Source organism: Xiphophorus maculatus, chromosome 7 (assembly GCF_002775205.1).
Source record: "Xiphophorus maculatus strain JP 163 A chromosome 7, X_maculatus-5.0-male, whole genome shotgun sequence".
Lineage (NCBI taxonomy): Eukaryota > Metazoa > Chordata > Actinopteri > Cyprinodontiformes > Poeciliidae > Xiphophorus > Xiphophorus maculatus.
In genome coordinates this window covers 29,625,389-29,639,629 of record NC_036449.1, presented here as the reverse complement: position 1 = coordinate 29,639,629, position 14,241 = coordinate 29,625,389, and the positions used below count along the sequence as shown (strand labels likewise).

The 14,241-nt window shown below is 41.1% G+C and overlaps 1 protein-coding gene and 1 long non-coding RNA gene across 5 annotated transcripts in view; one reads left to right on the top strand and one right to left on the bottom strand.

The window, feature by feature from the left end:
- Window positions 1-273: 273 nt before the first annotated feature.
- LOC102237512 (striated muscle-specific serine/threonine-protein kinase-like) overlaps window positions 274-14,241 on the bottom strand; it is a 39,699-nt gene continuing 25,731 nt past the window's right edge. For all 3 annotated transcript variants that reach the window (XM_023337142.1, XM_023337143.1, XM_023337140.1), the window contains 13 exons: window positions 14,125-14,193; window positions 11,375-14,039; window positions 11,144-11,293; window positions 9,731-9,847; window positions 9,495-9,662; window positions 9,285-9,407; window positions 8,806-8,970; window positions 7,955-8,687; window positions 6,927-7,166; window positions 5,806-6,029; window positions 4,484-4,559; window positions 4,192-4,341; window positions 274-4,119 (listed from right to left, as the gene is read on the bottom strand). In XM_023337142.1, coding sequence (XP_023192910.1) covers window positions 3,864-4,119; window positions 4,192-4,341; window positions 4,484-4,559; window positions 5,806-6,029; window positions 6,927-7,166; window positions 7,955-8,687; window positions 8,806-8,970; window positions 9,285-9,407; window positions 9,495-9,662; window positions 9,731-9,847; window positions 11,144-11,293; window positions 11,375-14,039; window positions 14,125-14,193 — 5,136 coding nt within the window. In that variant the 3' untranslated portion in view covers window positions 274-3,863. The remainder of the gene's footprint in view (window positions 4,120-4,191; window positions 4,342-4,483; window positions 4,560-5,805; window positions 6,030-6,926; window positions 7,167-7,954; window positions 8,688-8,805; window positions 8,971-9,284; window positions 9,408-9,494; window positions 9,663-9,730; window positions 9,848-11,143; window positions 11,294-11,374; window positions 14,040-14,124; window positions 14,194-14,241) is intronic.
- Window positions 3,949-8,064, top strand: LOC111609324. 2 transcript variants are annotated; one of them, XR_002753070.1, is made up of 4 exons: window positions 3,949-4,035; window positions 5,942-6,985; window positions 7,067-7,208; window positions 7,976-8,064. It is a non-coding gene; the product is annotated as an uncharacterized LOC111609324 (long non-coding RNA). The 2 variants fall into 2 exon arrangements; XR_002753069.1 differs by having other exon boundaries at window positions 3,977-4,064.

Genomic DNA, 14,241 nt, shown 5'->3' with positions numbered 1-14,241 from the left:
TGGCACAAAATTAAAGCTTTTTATCTATCTACAGCAGCCCTAATACACCACTGTATGTGTGTAGATTATCAGGTTATAGCAAAAAATGCTGCACATTGAAGCTCCTCCCTGATATGACTATGTTTGTTTTAGCTGTGAGTTTTTAATATCCTGGTGTTTATATGGAAATATCTTTCAGATCAATTTGAGAAGAAGTTCTGATCATTTTATTGTGTCATGTAGTGTGCAGCGCTTAGCACAGCATTTACCCAAACAAAATGCCACCACGAATTCTTATATTTAATTGTTTCCTTTATTTTTCATAACAGTAACACTTGTCAAGCCATTTCACAAATAAAAAGCTGAAGCCATAGTGACAAACACAGTCGCTCAAGAAATTAACAATTTTAGCCAAAACACACACACGCACACACACAAAGCGCTCACATTAAAAATAAACAAGTCATCCTTTAAACTACATTATTTTTACCCTCTGAGTCTAAACTTCATCACGAGGCACTGCAACAAAATATCTTCTGATTATTCTACAAAACGTGGCGAAACCCTGTCACTTCATTTAGTCATCGAGGAATTGGGTTCTCATACTGCACAACACTTTTTTGCACTTGCATGCCCATGTTTTCATTCAGGTTGAAGTTTTCTGCATAGAAAAATGACTGCAATGCAAATATAGAAGAGGGGCGGAATCAGTCGGCCAAACCAAACAGAATAAATAAACCTGTGAAAAGATTTCACAGAAAAATCAGCAGCATTTGTCAGTTTGTAAACATATAAATATATAACTGGTGACTTCTTGAAATGATAGTTATTTTCCTTAAGTTACTTTAAAATGTGCTTCCATATAAAAATATTATGTATGCTGCTTTTAAAATCAAACGTGACCAGATAGAAAGTAAAGATACAGTGAACCCTGTGGAGGCGACTGACCAGAGCCAACAGTTAAAATCTGCAATAACTTTAAAAAACCTGCCTATTTTAATAGTTCAAACACAAAACATACTTTATTATTAATTAATACACACAGTGGGAACGAGCTAACATTCACAGTCTTCCTTATTTCCTGTCTTGGGGTTACAGCCAATCAGTGCCAAGGAAAGAAAATGGCACTTCCAGATTGGCTGCTTTGTAAAAATAGCCAATAGCTTCTCAAGTTGCATTACTTTATGGAAAAAAATGTAAATTATCAAATTTTCCCACAAATACTGAATAGGCTGAACCTGGTTCACTGTACATGAAACTAAACCAGCCGAACTGTTCATTTACGATTAAATGACTAGAATCTGTAAATGTCAATGTGCTGAAACTGAGCATGTTTGAGTATCTGATTTTGACATTCAGTCTACAGTTTACAGTGTGTTGTAAATAATTAGCAATGCCAAAAGATTTGTGCCTTTCAGAAACAATACTGTACAAAAAGAAAATGACAAAAACAGCATTAGCTAAAAAAAAAAAAGCATTAGCTAAAGCAATAACTTTCCTAACCTTTACATGCTAGCTGCTGCTCTTTAGGGGTATTTAGAGATTTATAAAGTAATTCAGATTAAATTCTTGAACACTCTGCAACTCACTGTGAGAACTCTAATCCAGTTATTCATTTACTTTATTTCTTTAGTCCTACTCAAATTAACAGTTAGCTGGAGTCTGTTTGAGAAAAGCATATAGTAAAAACTATATTTAGCTTTAAAAAAAGTGCAATTACCTCTGGATTAAATACGTCACACTTATCTGACTGGAAGTGTTTGGGTGAACTGGGTGAACAGGTGGCTAGCTTTCTTTGTAAGCCCTGTAGGTTTTAGAATGGGAAACAGTTAGCTAACCCCCTAGCTAGCTAACTACTGAGCTACTGTTCAGTAGATTTCAGCAACTGAACAGCAGAAAACTGTGAGGGAAGAAAATGTTTTTTGTTTCATGGGGAATAATGCTAACAAAAATGCTAATTGGTGTGACACATTAAGGGAATAATATAACAAACTGACTTTCTTCTTGATTCTTCAAGCTGATGTTAGCACAACGGCACAGCTATTGACCTCCAGAAGTTTGAAAAGTAGGAGATTGAGTGCTAGCATTGCAGTGCTGCTAGCCTGGCCTCATTACTGATGATCTCTAATAATTCTAACTTGTAAAAATAGAAAGGACAGAATTTTTTTTCAAAGTTTGACTGAATCTAACTGTCATGTTGTAACTGCACTGTAGCTAGCTGCTACATAAAGCTAAAGAACTAGCATTTAAAAACTCGTATGAGCCTTTGCTTCAAAGAAAGCAAAAACTTTCAGGACTGTTTATTTTCTAAGTATTAGCTTATTATGTTCCAAGTATTAGTACTGCAGCATAGCTAGGTGTGACAGGAAGTTAGAAAAGTAGCAGTTTAGAAACCTTTTTTTCCAATATGAGAACTTCAGGCAGTTATTTACTGTTCTGAATACTAAATTAGTTCATAGTGTTGTTGTTTAAGACCTTAGGATTCACTAACTAATAGCTAGACATGATTGAGACTGAAAATTAATATGCTAATATTTGTGTAGAAATGTGCTGTCGTTTTTTAGTTGTATGCTAAAGGTTGCTATCCTCCGTACCTGCTGTTAGAGAAACACTTCTGCTGTTAACATCCCTGCTGGAAGAAAATTAGTTTTATATGGAAGAGTGAAGATAGTAACCGTATCACAACATTTAAAAAAGTTAGACAGTCGTCGCTTTTTTCCTGTTTATGATCAGCAGATGTTCAGATTCTTTACTTGTAGCCCTTGTATGGAAGCCATTGATGTGACTTCTGAACTGAAGACATTAAACGAAAAAATCAAAACGGGAAGTAGTTAATTCTTGAAATGCTACATTCCTGACCTTCACTGAGATGCTACAGCGACATCGGTGCACGTGTAGCACAGCTGAGACGTTCGAGAACAGCGTTAACCACTCCGCTGTTAATCTGGGAAACAGAAGCAGGCAAAACATAAACTAAACTGTCTTCATTTCTTGACCTAAATTAGGGCTGGACAATAAATCAATAACATTATATATTGCAGTATGCATGTGATCAATATCAATAGATAGAATGTCCAGTAATTTCACTGAAATCTGATCCAGAATCGCACGGCATTCTGGGGGATGTAGGCAGAGGAAAGACTTTAGCTGTTCAACCTCTCCAGACTAGCTAAACAAAGCTGGTGGAATCAACTAACTCATCAACTCACTATCTCTCTAGTTGCTTAGTAACAACCTGCTGGGTGCGGTTTCAAGGTCAGTTACCTAGCAACCAACGTCGGTTACCTAGCAAGAGCCTGCTGGGTAACTAAGCCAGCAGCAGTTTGAAGTTCCCCCACCGTGTCTAATAACTGCTTAGAAATAAAAAACGGAGCAGAAACTGGAAACTGGATAAACCAGAAAGGTCAGGCCACCAGTTTGGCAGTATTTAAAATAAAAAACTAATCAATAATTATCAATATTGACAGATATGAAACGCCTGTATTGTGATATGTTTTTCAGCCATATTGCCCAGCCCAAATCTAAATATGGATTTTGTTGAAGGATAAGTCTTCCTCAATTTGGAGGAGAGCGTTTTATTTACATCGACTAATTACATCGTTAAGCCTTCCGCATTAGGCTCCTGTAACATGTTTCTCTCATTATCGTAAACTTAGTGGTACGAAAAGAAGGATTAAATTCAAAACAAATGTAAAAGTTGCAAACTTTGAGGTATAGTTTGAAGACAGCGTCCTCCTCTTCTGTATGACGATGTTCATACCGCTTCCTTCAGCTTTACCCAGAGTTCCCTTAGCGGTGAAGGAAGTTTCTCAGCTTCCTGTTGGGAACCAGGAAGTGGTGTGTGGAACGGCGCGTCCTGCCAGCGGATATTTGGAAGCCTGTTTTCACTGAGTCACAGGGGTGGAGGCTGACACGGGCACAGTCGGCGCGTTGGGGCTGGTGGGCGTTTGTGGCGAACTTGAGTAGGACCGCAGTAGGACCTTGTGCTTGGTGGCGACCTCCTGCCGCCGCCGCTGCTGGTCGGCCAGGAACTCCTTGAGACGCGTGGTTGTAAAGGTGAGCGTCTGCCTGCGGAGCCGCATCAGGTAGGCATCTTGAAGCCAGGAGTTACTGAAGCAGTCCTTGATGGACGGACGGGCCCTGGTGAAGAAATAACGTGTAAAAATTCACGGGGTTAGCTTTCTGAGCTAGCTAATATAGCATTCCTCTTACCAGGGGTAGCTACAGAGGATCTTTTTCAGGAACAAGGAGGCACTTTGGGACACATTCTGGTAGAGTTTAGAGAGGTCAAACTTGGCGGCCAGGATCTTGGCTTCAGTCTCCTGAGGATCATTTTCCATGAAAGGCGACCTGCCACTCAACCTGGAACACCAAGATCAATCCATTGAGTATCATGACCTGCTGTGTGAACAAAGTCTTTAATCATAATACTGCTTTGCATGTGAGGAATGCATTTCTGTATAAACACGGTTTGTCAGGAGGAAGCTGTGAAATTGTTACTTACATGATGAAAGTCAACACACCCACGCTCCAGATGTCAGCCGGAGGACCCACAACGTCTCCCTTCAACATCTCCGGAGCTGAGGGAGCAGAAATAAAAATAAACCGATTCAAATCACCTAAAAACTACTATGAAACAAACTGCTTTTATTCTTAGTAATTGTACCTGTTTAGAATGTTTTTTCTCACTCTTATTCATTATTCAATAATCATTACCTTTGCTCAGCAGTAATGCTGCGTCATACCTTCTGATTTTAGTTAGCCACCCGATCTTTGTTTTTGTTTTTGCAGCAATCTTTTGTCCTTTAGGCCTTGTTTTGTCAGAACTTTAACTTTTCAAGCTTTCTAAGCTAACTGTGCTAGCTTAAGGAGCAAGGCAGCTTGATTAATTTTAATGGTTTATATCTTATAATAATGTTGAAAAACAAATTACATTTTATGCTAAAAAAATGGGATTAAAAATTCATATATTATTTTTTTGCATTTTTCATAAAGCTGGGGTCCCTCTGGCACCTCCTGGTGGCAACGCTGAGAGCTGCGGCCCTCTCTTTGAAAAACACAGTTTCATAAAATAGCAACAAACTCTAAGGAAGTTAATTTGTGATTCGCAATCTGGTCTTACACCGGCTTTGTTTTATTATTTTTAATATTTCATAAGCCACCTCTTCTTTATTCATACTTTTCATCCAGGAGACAGTTTTAAAGTTTGTTTTATTGTCTTAATGGTTTTCTGAAGGTATTTCAAAGATCTCAATTTTGATTCTTGATTAATGGTTTATTATTAAAATTAGTTCCAATCAATTAACTAATGACGTCCGCTTAGACTTTCTTTTCGTCTTGTAGTTTGGCCATCATCCAGTAGAGGGTGCCGTTGGCCATCTTAAGCTGAGCCAGATGATACAGAAATAAAGATGGCGGCCAATTCCAGAACGAGAAAGAAAAAGGGTTTAAACAGTTTCATACAAAATGCACTATATGCAGTTTTGTTTAGAAATATAAACACTTAAAAAAACTAATTTAAGTTTCACGTCAATTTTATCAATTAAACATTACTGATTTGCCATGAAGTGATGCTGCGGATGTGATGACTGAAAAACGGAAGAAATAAAGCACAAGATCGATCAACTTTGGAATAACTCAATTAATAATTTGCATCCCTAATTCAACTCCTTCTTTGTTTCTTTCTTGTGGCTAAAGTGTAAAACCTAAACATGGAAAGACCAACAAATGATCCAAGGTAAAAATCTCTTCCTTTTATCTAAATCTAAAGTCAGTCTGAAAATAGTAACTCAAGATATGTCAAGAAAGTGTAAAGTTTCCTCTTACACATGTACTGCAGCGTTCCAATCGGAGGGCTGAACTGCTTGAGGAACAGAGGGTTGTACGTCTGAGCGCTGCCGAAGTCGATGATCTTGATAAGGTTCATGTGCGTCACTATGATGTTCTCCGGCTTGATGTCCAGGTGCAGAATGCGGCGCGCGTGGAGGTAGTCCAGACCCTGGAGGATCTGCACGATGTACGTCACCACGTCATCCTCAGAGTAACGGAACCTGGAGGGAACCAGAGAACGTTTCGTCCCATCACTCCCAACAGTGGTGTCAAACTCACTCTTATATTTCAGATCTTAAATATCTCCCAGGTTTATGACCAAATGTTTTGATAAAACTGTTAGAGTTATAGCTTTCTCCACATATGATCAGTATGTCTTAAATTTAATTATTTAACACTGTAATTTGACACAATGCAAGAAACTGATTTGATTTTATGATCCTCTGAAGCAGGGGCGTCCAAAGTGTGGCCTGAGGGCCATTTGTGGCCCTTGGACTGAGTTTGTGCGGCCCCCAAAGCCAGTTTGAGAATAATAGAAATTTGGCTTGTCCAAATAGATTTTTATTTTTAAATTGGGATGAAATTATTACCAACATCATTTTCTCATAATGGAAAAAGTTAGGTACAACAAAATAACCAATCTTTTTAATAAGCAGAACCACATTTATCCAGAGATTTTTACTGACTTTATGCACCAAAATTAACTTTTATTTAATTTACTGAATTTGGCTAAATATAGCAAGCAGTTTAAAAGAAAGTGGTGCTAAATTCTGTTCTTATAATGAGAACCCATTTGTTGTATAACGCTCAAAAAAATTTGAAAACAAGTTGCCTTCTTTAAATATAGCAAACCTGAAAAATCCTACCTATGTTTATGATCTACAATGAACAACTTTCCTTTTCTACAGAAAACAAAAGCATTTTACTACTTTATTTGTCTTGATTTTAGTTTTTGTTCTTTTTTTTTGTGGCCCACGTGATAAAAAGTTTTGACACCCTGCTCTAGAGTCTCGAGGGCCGCATAAATAGTTGTGATGGGCCGGATTCGGCCCGTGGGCCTCGAGTTTGACCCCTGTGTTTTAGGAAACGTCAGGCTTGATCAGGATTCGGTTCTGGACCTTTCTATGAGGCTGTAGAGCAACTCCCTCCCGCTGCAGTACTCAGAGATGAGCACCAGGTAGCGCGGCGTGACGTAGGCCTCGTGCAGCGCCATGATCCTGTCGTGGTGGAGGGATTTGAGGATGTCGTACTCCTGCAGCACCGCCTGCTTGGTGTCCGCCTCGTAGGGAACGATCTTCGCCATGAAGAGGTTTCCTGTGGCGTTCTCACGACACTCGCGGATCACACCGAACCGGCCTCTGAGGGGGAAGGAAACATCAGCACGTGTTCACACTGGGGAGGTACTTTGGTCCAAAACTGGATTTTAATCGTTTCGTTTGGTGCCTGATGCAATAAGCAATAAATCAATCAACAGCAGGAAAAATTAAAACAAACCCAATCGTTTCTGCTTGCATTATTTATCATTTCTCTCTTTCTATTATAAACTGGATGATAAAAGTCTTCAGTCTGGTGTTTTGGTCTCAACTAGACATTTTTTAAGAGACTTTATAATGAATCTTTTTGGAATATGTTGCCTTATTACATTAATGTCTGATAATGTCAATTTTAAAAAGAACCTTAAAAAAATTATAATAGAGAATGAATTCATATTGAATTGAATTAAGTCTGTTATTGTTTGTTTTATTTATCTCCATTTTTAATTTAGTTTTGATCAGCTGTCTTTGGTATTTTATTATATCTTTTTTTGTAATGTTTGTAAAGGAAGAATAGTCTCTACTACTGTACAACTAACGGGGACTTTAAACAAATAACAGATCATTTTTCATCAATATTAAGGAATTATTGACTAAAAACAAGTCTCTAAATCTTACTGAAAAGTTACTTGTAAGTTAGTTTTATTTTGTTTAAGTGTATTAAGATATTTCCACTAGAAACTGGACCAAAAATATTTGGAAAAGTTTTTGTTTTTACAGTGCAAAAATCAATTTTGGATCGAATTGTGGGTTGGTAAACGATTCCCACTCCTAGAATACCGTTATTTAAACAAGAAGGAGCCAAAAGTGCTTGATAATGTCGGCTACCTCACCTTGCTTTCTCGTCCATGAAGGTGTAAGGTTTCTGCGGAACGCCCTGGCGTAAAGATCCCTCCCCAGCCTTGCCCAGCGGCGTCCTGCGTCCAGACGGTGTGAGGCGTCCAGACGGGGTGATCCGTCCACTTGGAGTACCGCGACTGTCCCCTCCCTGCAGAACCGGCGTCAGGCTCTGCACTATCACAACGGGAGGGGAAAGTGCGAGCGGAGTGATGGAGGGCGCTGTCGTCGCTGGAGTGGAAGCAACTTGAGAAGGCGGCGTAGAACGAGCTGTTGCTGCGGGAACATACATTGGCACAGAGGAAATCGGCTTCCCGATTGGAGGAGCAGACGTTGGTACCGGAGAAGGTGGCTTGTTAATCGTTGAAGGGAATGCAAGAACAGGACTCTGGGGTTTGGGTGGAACAACAGGCGGAGGCGTCAGCTTCGCCTGAGGTTTGCTGACGCTGATGCTGATGGAGGTCTTGGCTTTCGGGGGTGTGACTGGCGCTTGGTCAGCTGAGGTGGGTTCAGTTCCTGCAGGATGGCCAACAGCTGGCTTAATGGCTACAGGAGACGGAGATTTAGCCACTGAAGATGCAGGAGTTGGGACTGTGGTCACAGTAGTGGATTTACTGGGAGCTGGTTTAATGGGAGGCACTTTCATGGACGACATCATGACCACAGGGGGCGCTGGACTTGTGGCGGGAACGGTCTTCACCACCACAGAGGAACTGGACTTGGCTGGTTCTAATGAAGACAATTTACAATGTAGACTGTGACTTTGTAAAGAAACACATTCAATCTTATAAAAGTAAAAACATTTCCATAAATCAGGGTAATAAGAGACACCGATAAGGCAACGTACCAGTGGGATCCAGAGTCACAACCTCTGACAGGTTGCTGTAGGGGCCCTGACCGGCTTTGTTGACACAAGCCACTCTGAACCTGAAGGAGCCCCCTGCTGGCAGGTCAGTCACATTGTAGTAACAGTCTGCCACTCCGGTTGCAACTATCAGCCAGTTGCTTTCACCTGAAACAAGGAGGCAAGGGACTATTTAAATAACTCTAAAATAGTCCAAGCATATATTTTGGTACCATAATTAATGAAAATGGAGTTGTTTGTATCAATATAACAGTAACACTGCAGCACAGCTAGATGCTACCAGAAGTCGGAAAATAAGTAATTTAAGCCTCCAGTATGTTTTCCATATATTGTTCCAGGATAACAATCATAGTGACTGTATTTGTTCTTTCTAGATTGAATAAACTTCATAAAAGTTAGAAACTGTTGTATCTATCCATAAAAATAAGAACTTAAACAGTGGATCATGTGGGTCAGAGAACCTTTTGCTCTCCTCTCCAGAGAGTAAGTGCAGGGGGCCATTGTGTCCGAGGGTCGCCACACCACTAACACTGTGTTGTTATATTTCTGAGGAATCTCTGGGGTCCCAGGACGATTAGGCAAGCCTGTAAGACATGCAATGTATTATATATACATATATTCTTATTAGATCAAATATCAGTATTCCAACTATAATGTTTAGTATTTCTTACGAGCGAGGGATATAGTGCAAGAGCTGGACACGGCGGCCAGGGGGTTCGTAGCAACACACTCATACACCCCAGCATCTTTTTTGGTGGTTTGCATGATCATTAGCAGCTGTCGGCCATCAGGGCAGGAAATCATGTTCATTCTAGCATCAATTTCTAAAGGCTTCTTGTCTGAGGAGGAAAATGTTAAATATATCACAAATATATAAAAACATTTCAGTGTATATATGTAGCCTTACCTTTTACCCAGGCGATGTGTGGATGGGGGCTTCCAGCTGGCAGACAGCTAAGGGTTACTGGGTCACCCTCCAGGAGGACATGATCTCTGAGCTTGATATGGAACACAGGAGGAAAATCTGGCCCAGAATGAAGGAAACCGCCATTAAAGAGGACCTATTATGCAAATTTTACTTTTTGCAAGTTTTTATACTTCCATTTGGGTTTCAACTACTTCAAAAACCAGCAAAAGTACTTTATAAAGTACATTTGCTGCTTCTTGGCAATAAGTTAATAGGTTTTTAGTATGTAGAAAATGAGCCGTTTCAAAAAACCTCCAGATTGTTGAGTTACATTCAATGAAAAATGTTAGAAAAATTATCTAAGTTCATTTACTTGTGAGTTTATTTGAAAGGTTATGTTTTCATATTATTATTTTGTGTGTTGTTTCCTTGACTTATTTTCTTCCGTGACACACTATTAACTATTTTTAGGATGTTTGCCTGGAGGCTAAAAACGTTTACACATTTCTGTGTTAACAGCTTTCTGTGAAACTGATTGGTTGCGGTCAGCCTCGTACCCTTGTAAGGGCATGTCCACAGAAGGTTCCAGAACATCCTGTAGTAAAGGTCATTGGTCAATTCTTTGTGTGACTACGTGAAAAAGCCCAACCTCCTTTTTCTAATAAAAGAGCAGTGCAGACAAAAGATCTGGCAGAGTTGATCCCAGACAGTGTTTGACGGCGGTTCTCCGCGTCTGGCTCAGCTCTCCTCTTCTGCAGAAAAGTAATTTGTGTCTCTGGTTGATTCCTTGCAGGTTAGGAACTAAAATAGACCTATCAAGAACAGTGCTGCTACCTAGCAACCCCAGCCAAGTTCCACTTGTCACCTAGCAACCGAAGAAAAGCTCCAGCACATTTGGTCTGCTGGTTTTACCACTGCATGCGCTGTACAATGGCTGCTAGAAAAAACAAGTGTTTTGTTGATGATTTACCATCCAGAAAACACTTCCTGCATTCTTGTTGGTTGTGCAGACAACTCCACTTCTGCTTTTCAAAGATGTACGTTTGTATAATTACGCATCTGTTTTTTGCCATTTTCAAGTACGAGTGTAAATGACGAGTGGGGGGGCGTGGCAAGCAGCAGATTATTAGGATTTAAAGTGATGAGATGCCAAAAAACAGCTAAAATCTCTGTATTAAAAATTATTTTGTGCAAAATATTTAATGAACATGTTTCGTATAGCCCATAAACCTGTTAAAGGAAGCATAATAGATCACTTTTAAATATAACCTTGAATGTGATGTAACATGCTAGCAGTAACCGTTGTGGTTCAGTCTATTGAGACACATTAAAGACCAACCTAGGAGAAAAATAGCCACTAAACTTTGAGGAGAGGAAACGTTTTGATTTGAAGACACAGCAGCACCATCTTACCTGAAGCTAATTTGGAGTACTGCCGTGAACGTAAGGAACTGCTGTCTCTGGAGATGGCCGTTGGTAAGTCAGGCTGTGATACTGTTTTGTCTCGTTTGCCTCTTGTCAAGCCCCATCGATCCCATCTGGATCTCCGCTCAACTTCAATGCCTGTAATACAAAAAATAAAACCATACATTAGCTGTAATTGACTTTTTTTTATATAATAAATACGTCAAGACAACACCATACCCTTGGATGTGTCTGACTTTAGGCTGGACATCGAGTCAAGAGACTCGGATGAGGCACCATTAGTGGCCTGAGACGCCAGTTGGTTCTGAGGAACAATGATAGGCTTCATAGCTCGACTCTCTGATGTTGATCGACGAAGCATAGAAAGAATTGGTGCTCGTTTTGTTTCCTTGTCTTCTGAGGCTCGTCTCTCTTCTGAGTAACTTCGAATTCTTGTGGAGATCCCTGCCACGGTTGATTCAATCTTTCTGCGCATCGCCAACACTGGTGATTCATTAGGTTTCTTCAGCTCCTTTTCATCCACTGGCTTATCACTATCTCCATCCATCTTGGTCATCTCTACCTCTTTCTTTTCCTGAGAACCTCGTCTGCCAAGACTCCAAGACAGCCTTTGTCTTAAACCTGCTGAGTCGTCGTCTTTCGATACTTCATCTGTGCGCTCTGTCGATGGAGTTCTCTTCAAGCGCATAGAGAGTCTCCTCATGAACCCTTGATCCTTTTGAGCTTCACGAAGGTCTTGGACCGACTTGGACTTTTCCTCAAGTCTTCTTGAGGCTAACTGTAAGGGAGCGCCAATCGGCCCAGGTCTGTATATCTCTTCAGATGTGTCTGATGTTGCCTGGATGGCCGGTGTACTGTCTTCATTCTTTGATCTTGAGAGAAACTTCAGACTCCTTGTGAGGGAAGATTCACGTTTTTTGAAGCGGGCCTCAAAAACCTCTTCAGAGGTCATATCTTCTAAATCAGCTCCGGCTGAGACCCCTTGCTGGGGTGACGTTTGTGAATAGGTCTTCGGCGGACTGGGTTCTTTTGTGATCATTTCTGGCGATGCGACTCTAGCGTAGACTGCAGGGTGCTCGGTGGTTGACATGATTGGCTTTGGTGAACTGAGTAAGTCGGATGATGTGCCAGTATTGGCTGGAACAACAACTGGAGTGGAAGGGGAAAGGGGCACCTCGTTCAGAGGCTGAACTGAAGGCACCATGATGGTCTGCATTATGCTGGCGTAAGCTGACACTCTTCCATCTGGAAGAACAACTCGGGTAGGAGGTGAGGGTGTTATATATGTTGAAGTAACAGCGCCTGGGGGCTGATAAGGTTCTTGGGTTGGTTTCACCATAACCGAACTTGTGCTTATGATCATCTCAGAAGATGTTATTGGAGTACTTGTCTTCTCGTCTGCATGTTCTTTAGCTTTTGACTCAACTGCATAGTCAACTCTTTCATTGTCTTCTTTTACCAACTCTTGTTTTTCTTCGTACACCTTTTCGCTCTCTTTCTCCTCTTGCATTTTCTCTTCTGCTAAAGAGCTTTGGGCCATATCAGAAGGTGAGTGGATACTCTGACCCAAGTTATCTCCTTCAGTCAATGGTTCCTCTGAAATACTCATGTCCTTCTCTGAGAATCCACTTGTGCTAGATCTTTCATCAAAATTACTATCTGCAGTCAGTCCATCCATCTTTTCACTCACAGTCTCATCTGTTCGAACCTCTTTCTCCATCAGTGAATCCTGACTCTCTGTTTTGGATTGATTTTCTTGCACAACTGGCTCTGGAGTCGGTGGTTTTGGGGAAGATTCCCTGGGAGTCTCTGGACGGGAGTCTAGCTTGGTTTGCTCTGTTAGAGCTGACATGGAAATTGCTTCTTTAAGCCGCCTTTCTTCTACTTGTGCGACAGGAATCTCCAAAGGTGCTCCTGATCGTCGATGTAAAGCTATAGGTTCTGAATCCCCTTGACTGAAAGAAGTGCTTTTACGTAGAACTTTAGGTTTAGGCACCTCGTCCCTTGGAAAGTCACTGGATGCAGCCCTGGTAAGTGGAGGTGGGCCCAGACGAGTAGTGCGAGAGTAGCGATCTGAAGGTATTGCTCGCTTTTCGTCTCCCATCCCTAATGTTTCTAAAAGAGGTCCTCTCAGGCCACTCATCTTGTTGTCTACAGAACCACCACGAAGCAGTCGCTGCCTCATTAGCTCCAGTTTTAGAGCATAGTCTTCCTGACTCATCTTTGTGGTTCCAGGGCTGGTGCTCCTCCTCGGTATTTCCATGGAGACAGCTTTCTTTAGGACTCTCCGTCCTTCCTCAGGGTTTTCTTCTCCCGCTCCTTCCTCAGGTGTAATCCGAAGCAGCAAAGCACTGTCGGCCGAACCACCACGCCGTAGTTCCCCTCTTTTCCGGCCTCCTTCCACCTTGTCAGACTCCATGCTTGATCCTCTTCTAAGGGGTTTTCTGGATTGTTCTGACTTTTGGATCAGTTCACTCAGAGGTGATTCCTCTGAGAAACCCTTGTCGTTGTCTTCCGATGATCGTTTCCGAAGACAGCCTTTCCCCCTGGCCTCGCCTCTTATCGTTTCCTGCTCCTGAGAGTCAAACTCCATGGCCTCCAGACCTTGGGAAGATAAACTTGTTCCATTCTCCTTTCCTGATTCCTGCTCATTGGTCTGAATGTCATTCAGTGACATTCTTGATCCAGAGAAATCCATGTTGAGTGGCATTGGAATAAAAGGAAGTTCATCAATGTCTTCGTCTGAATCAGACGATGAAGATGGCAGGGGTGAGCCTTCTTTCTGGTGCCTCTGGACGGCAATCGAGGTGTGGCTTGAGGAATCGTTCAGCAACTCTGGTATAGATCTCATGACCATTTTTGATTTATAGCCAATTATGGAACGCTAAAAAATAAGCAACAAAATGTTACAACTACAAATCAATGTCTGCAGGAAATTCATCATAAGAATTGGAGATAACCTTCTTTACCTGCCATTTCCTGCGAGCAGCAAACTTCTTCAGACCTTCTGTACTGATGGCCTTCCCCTTGCTTAGTATCTGCATATGGCATTGACAGTATTCGAAAGTAATTATTTAGGAAGGCCA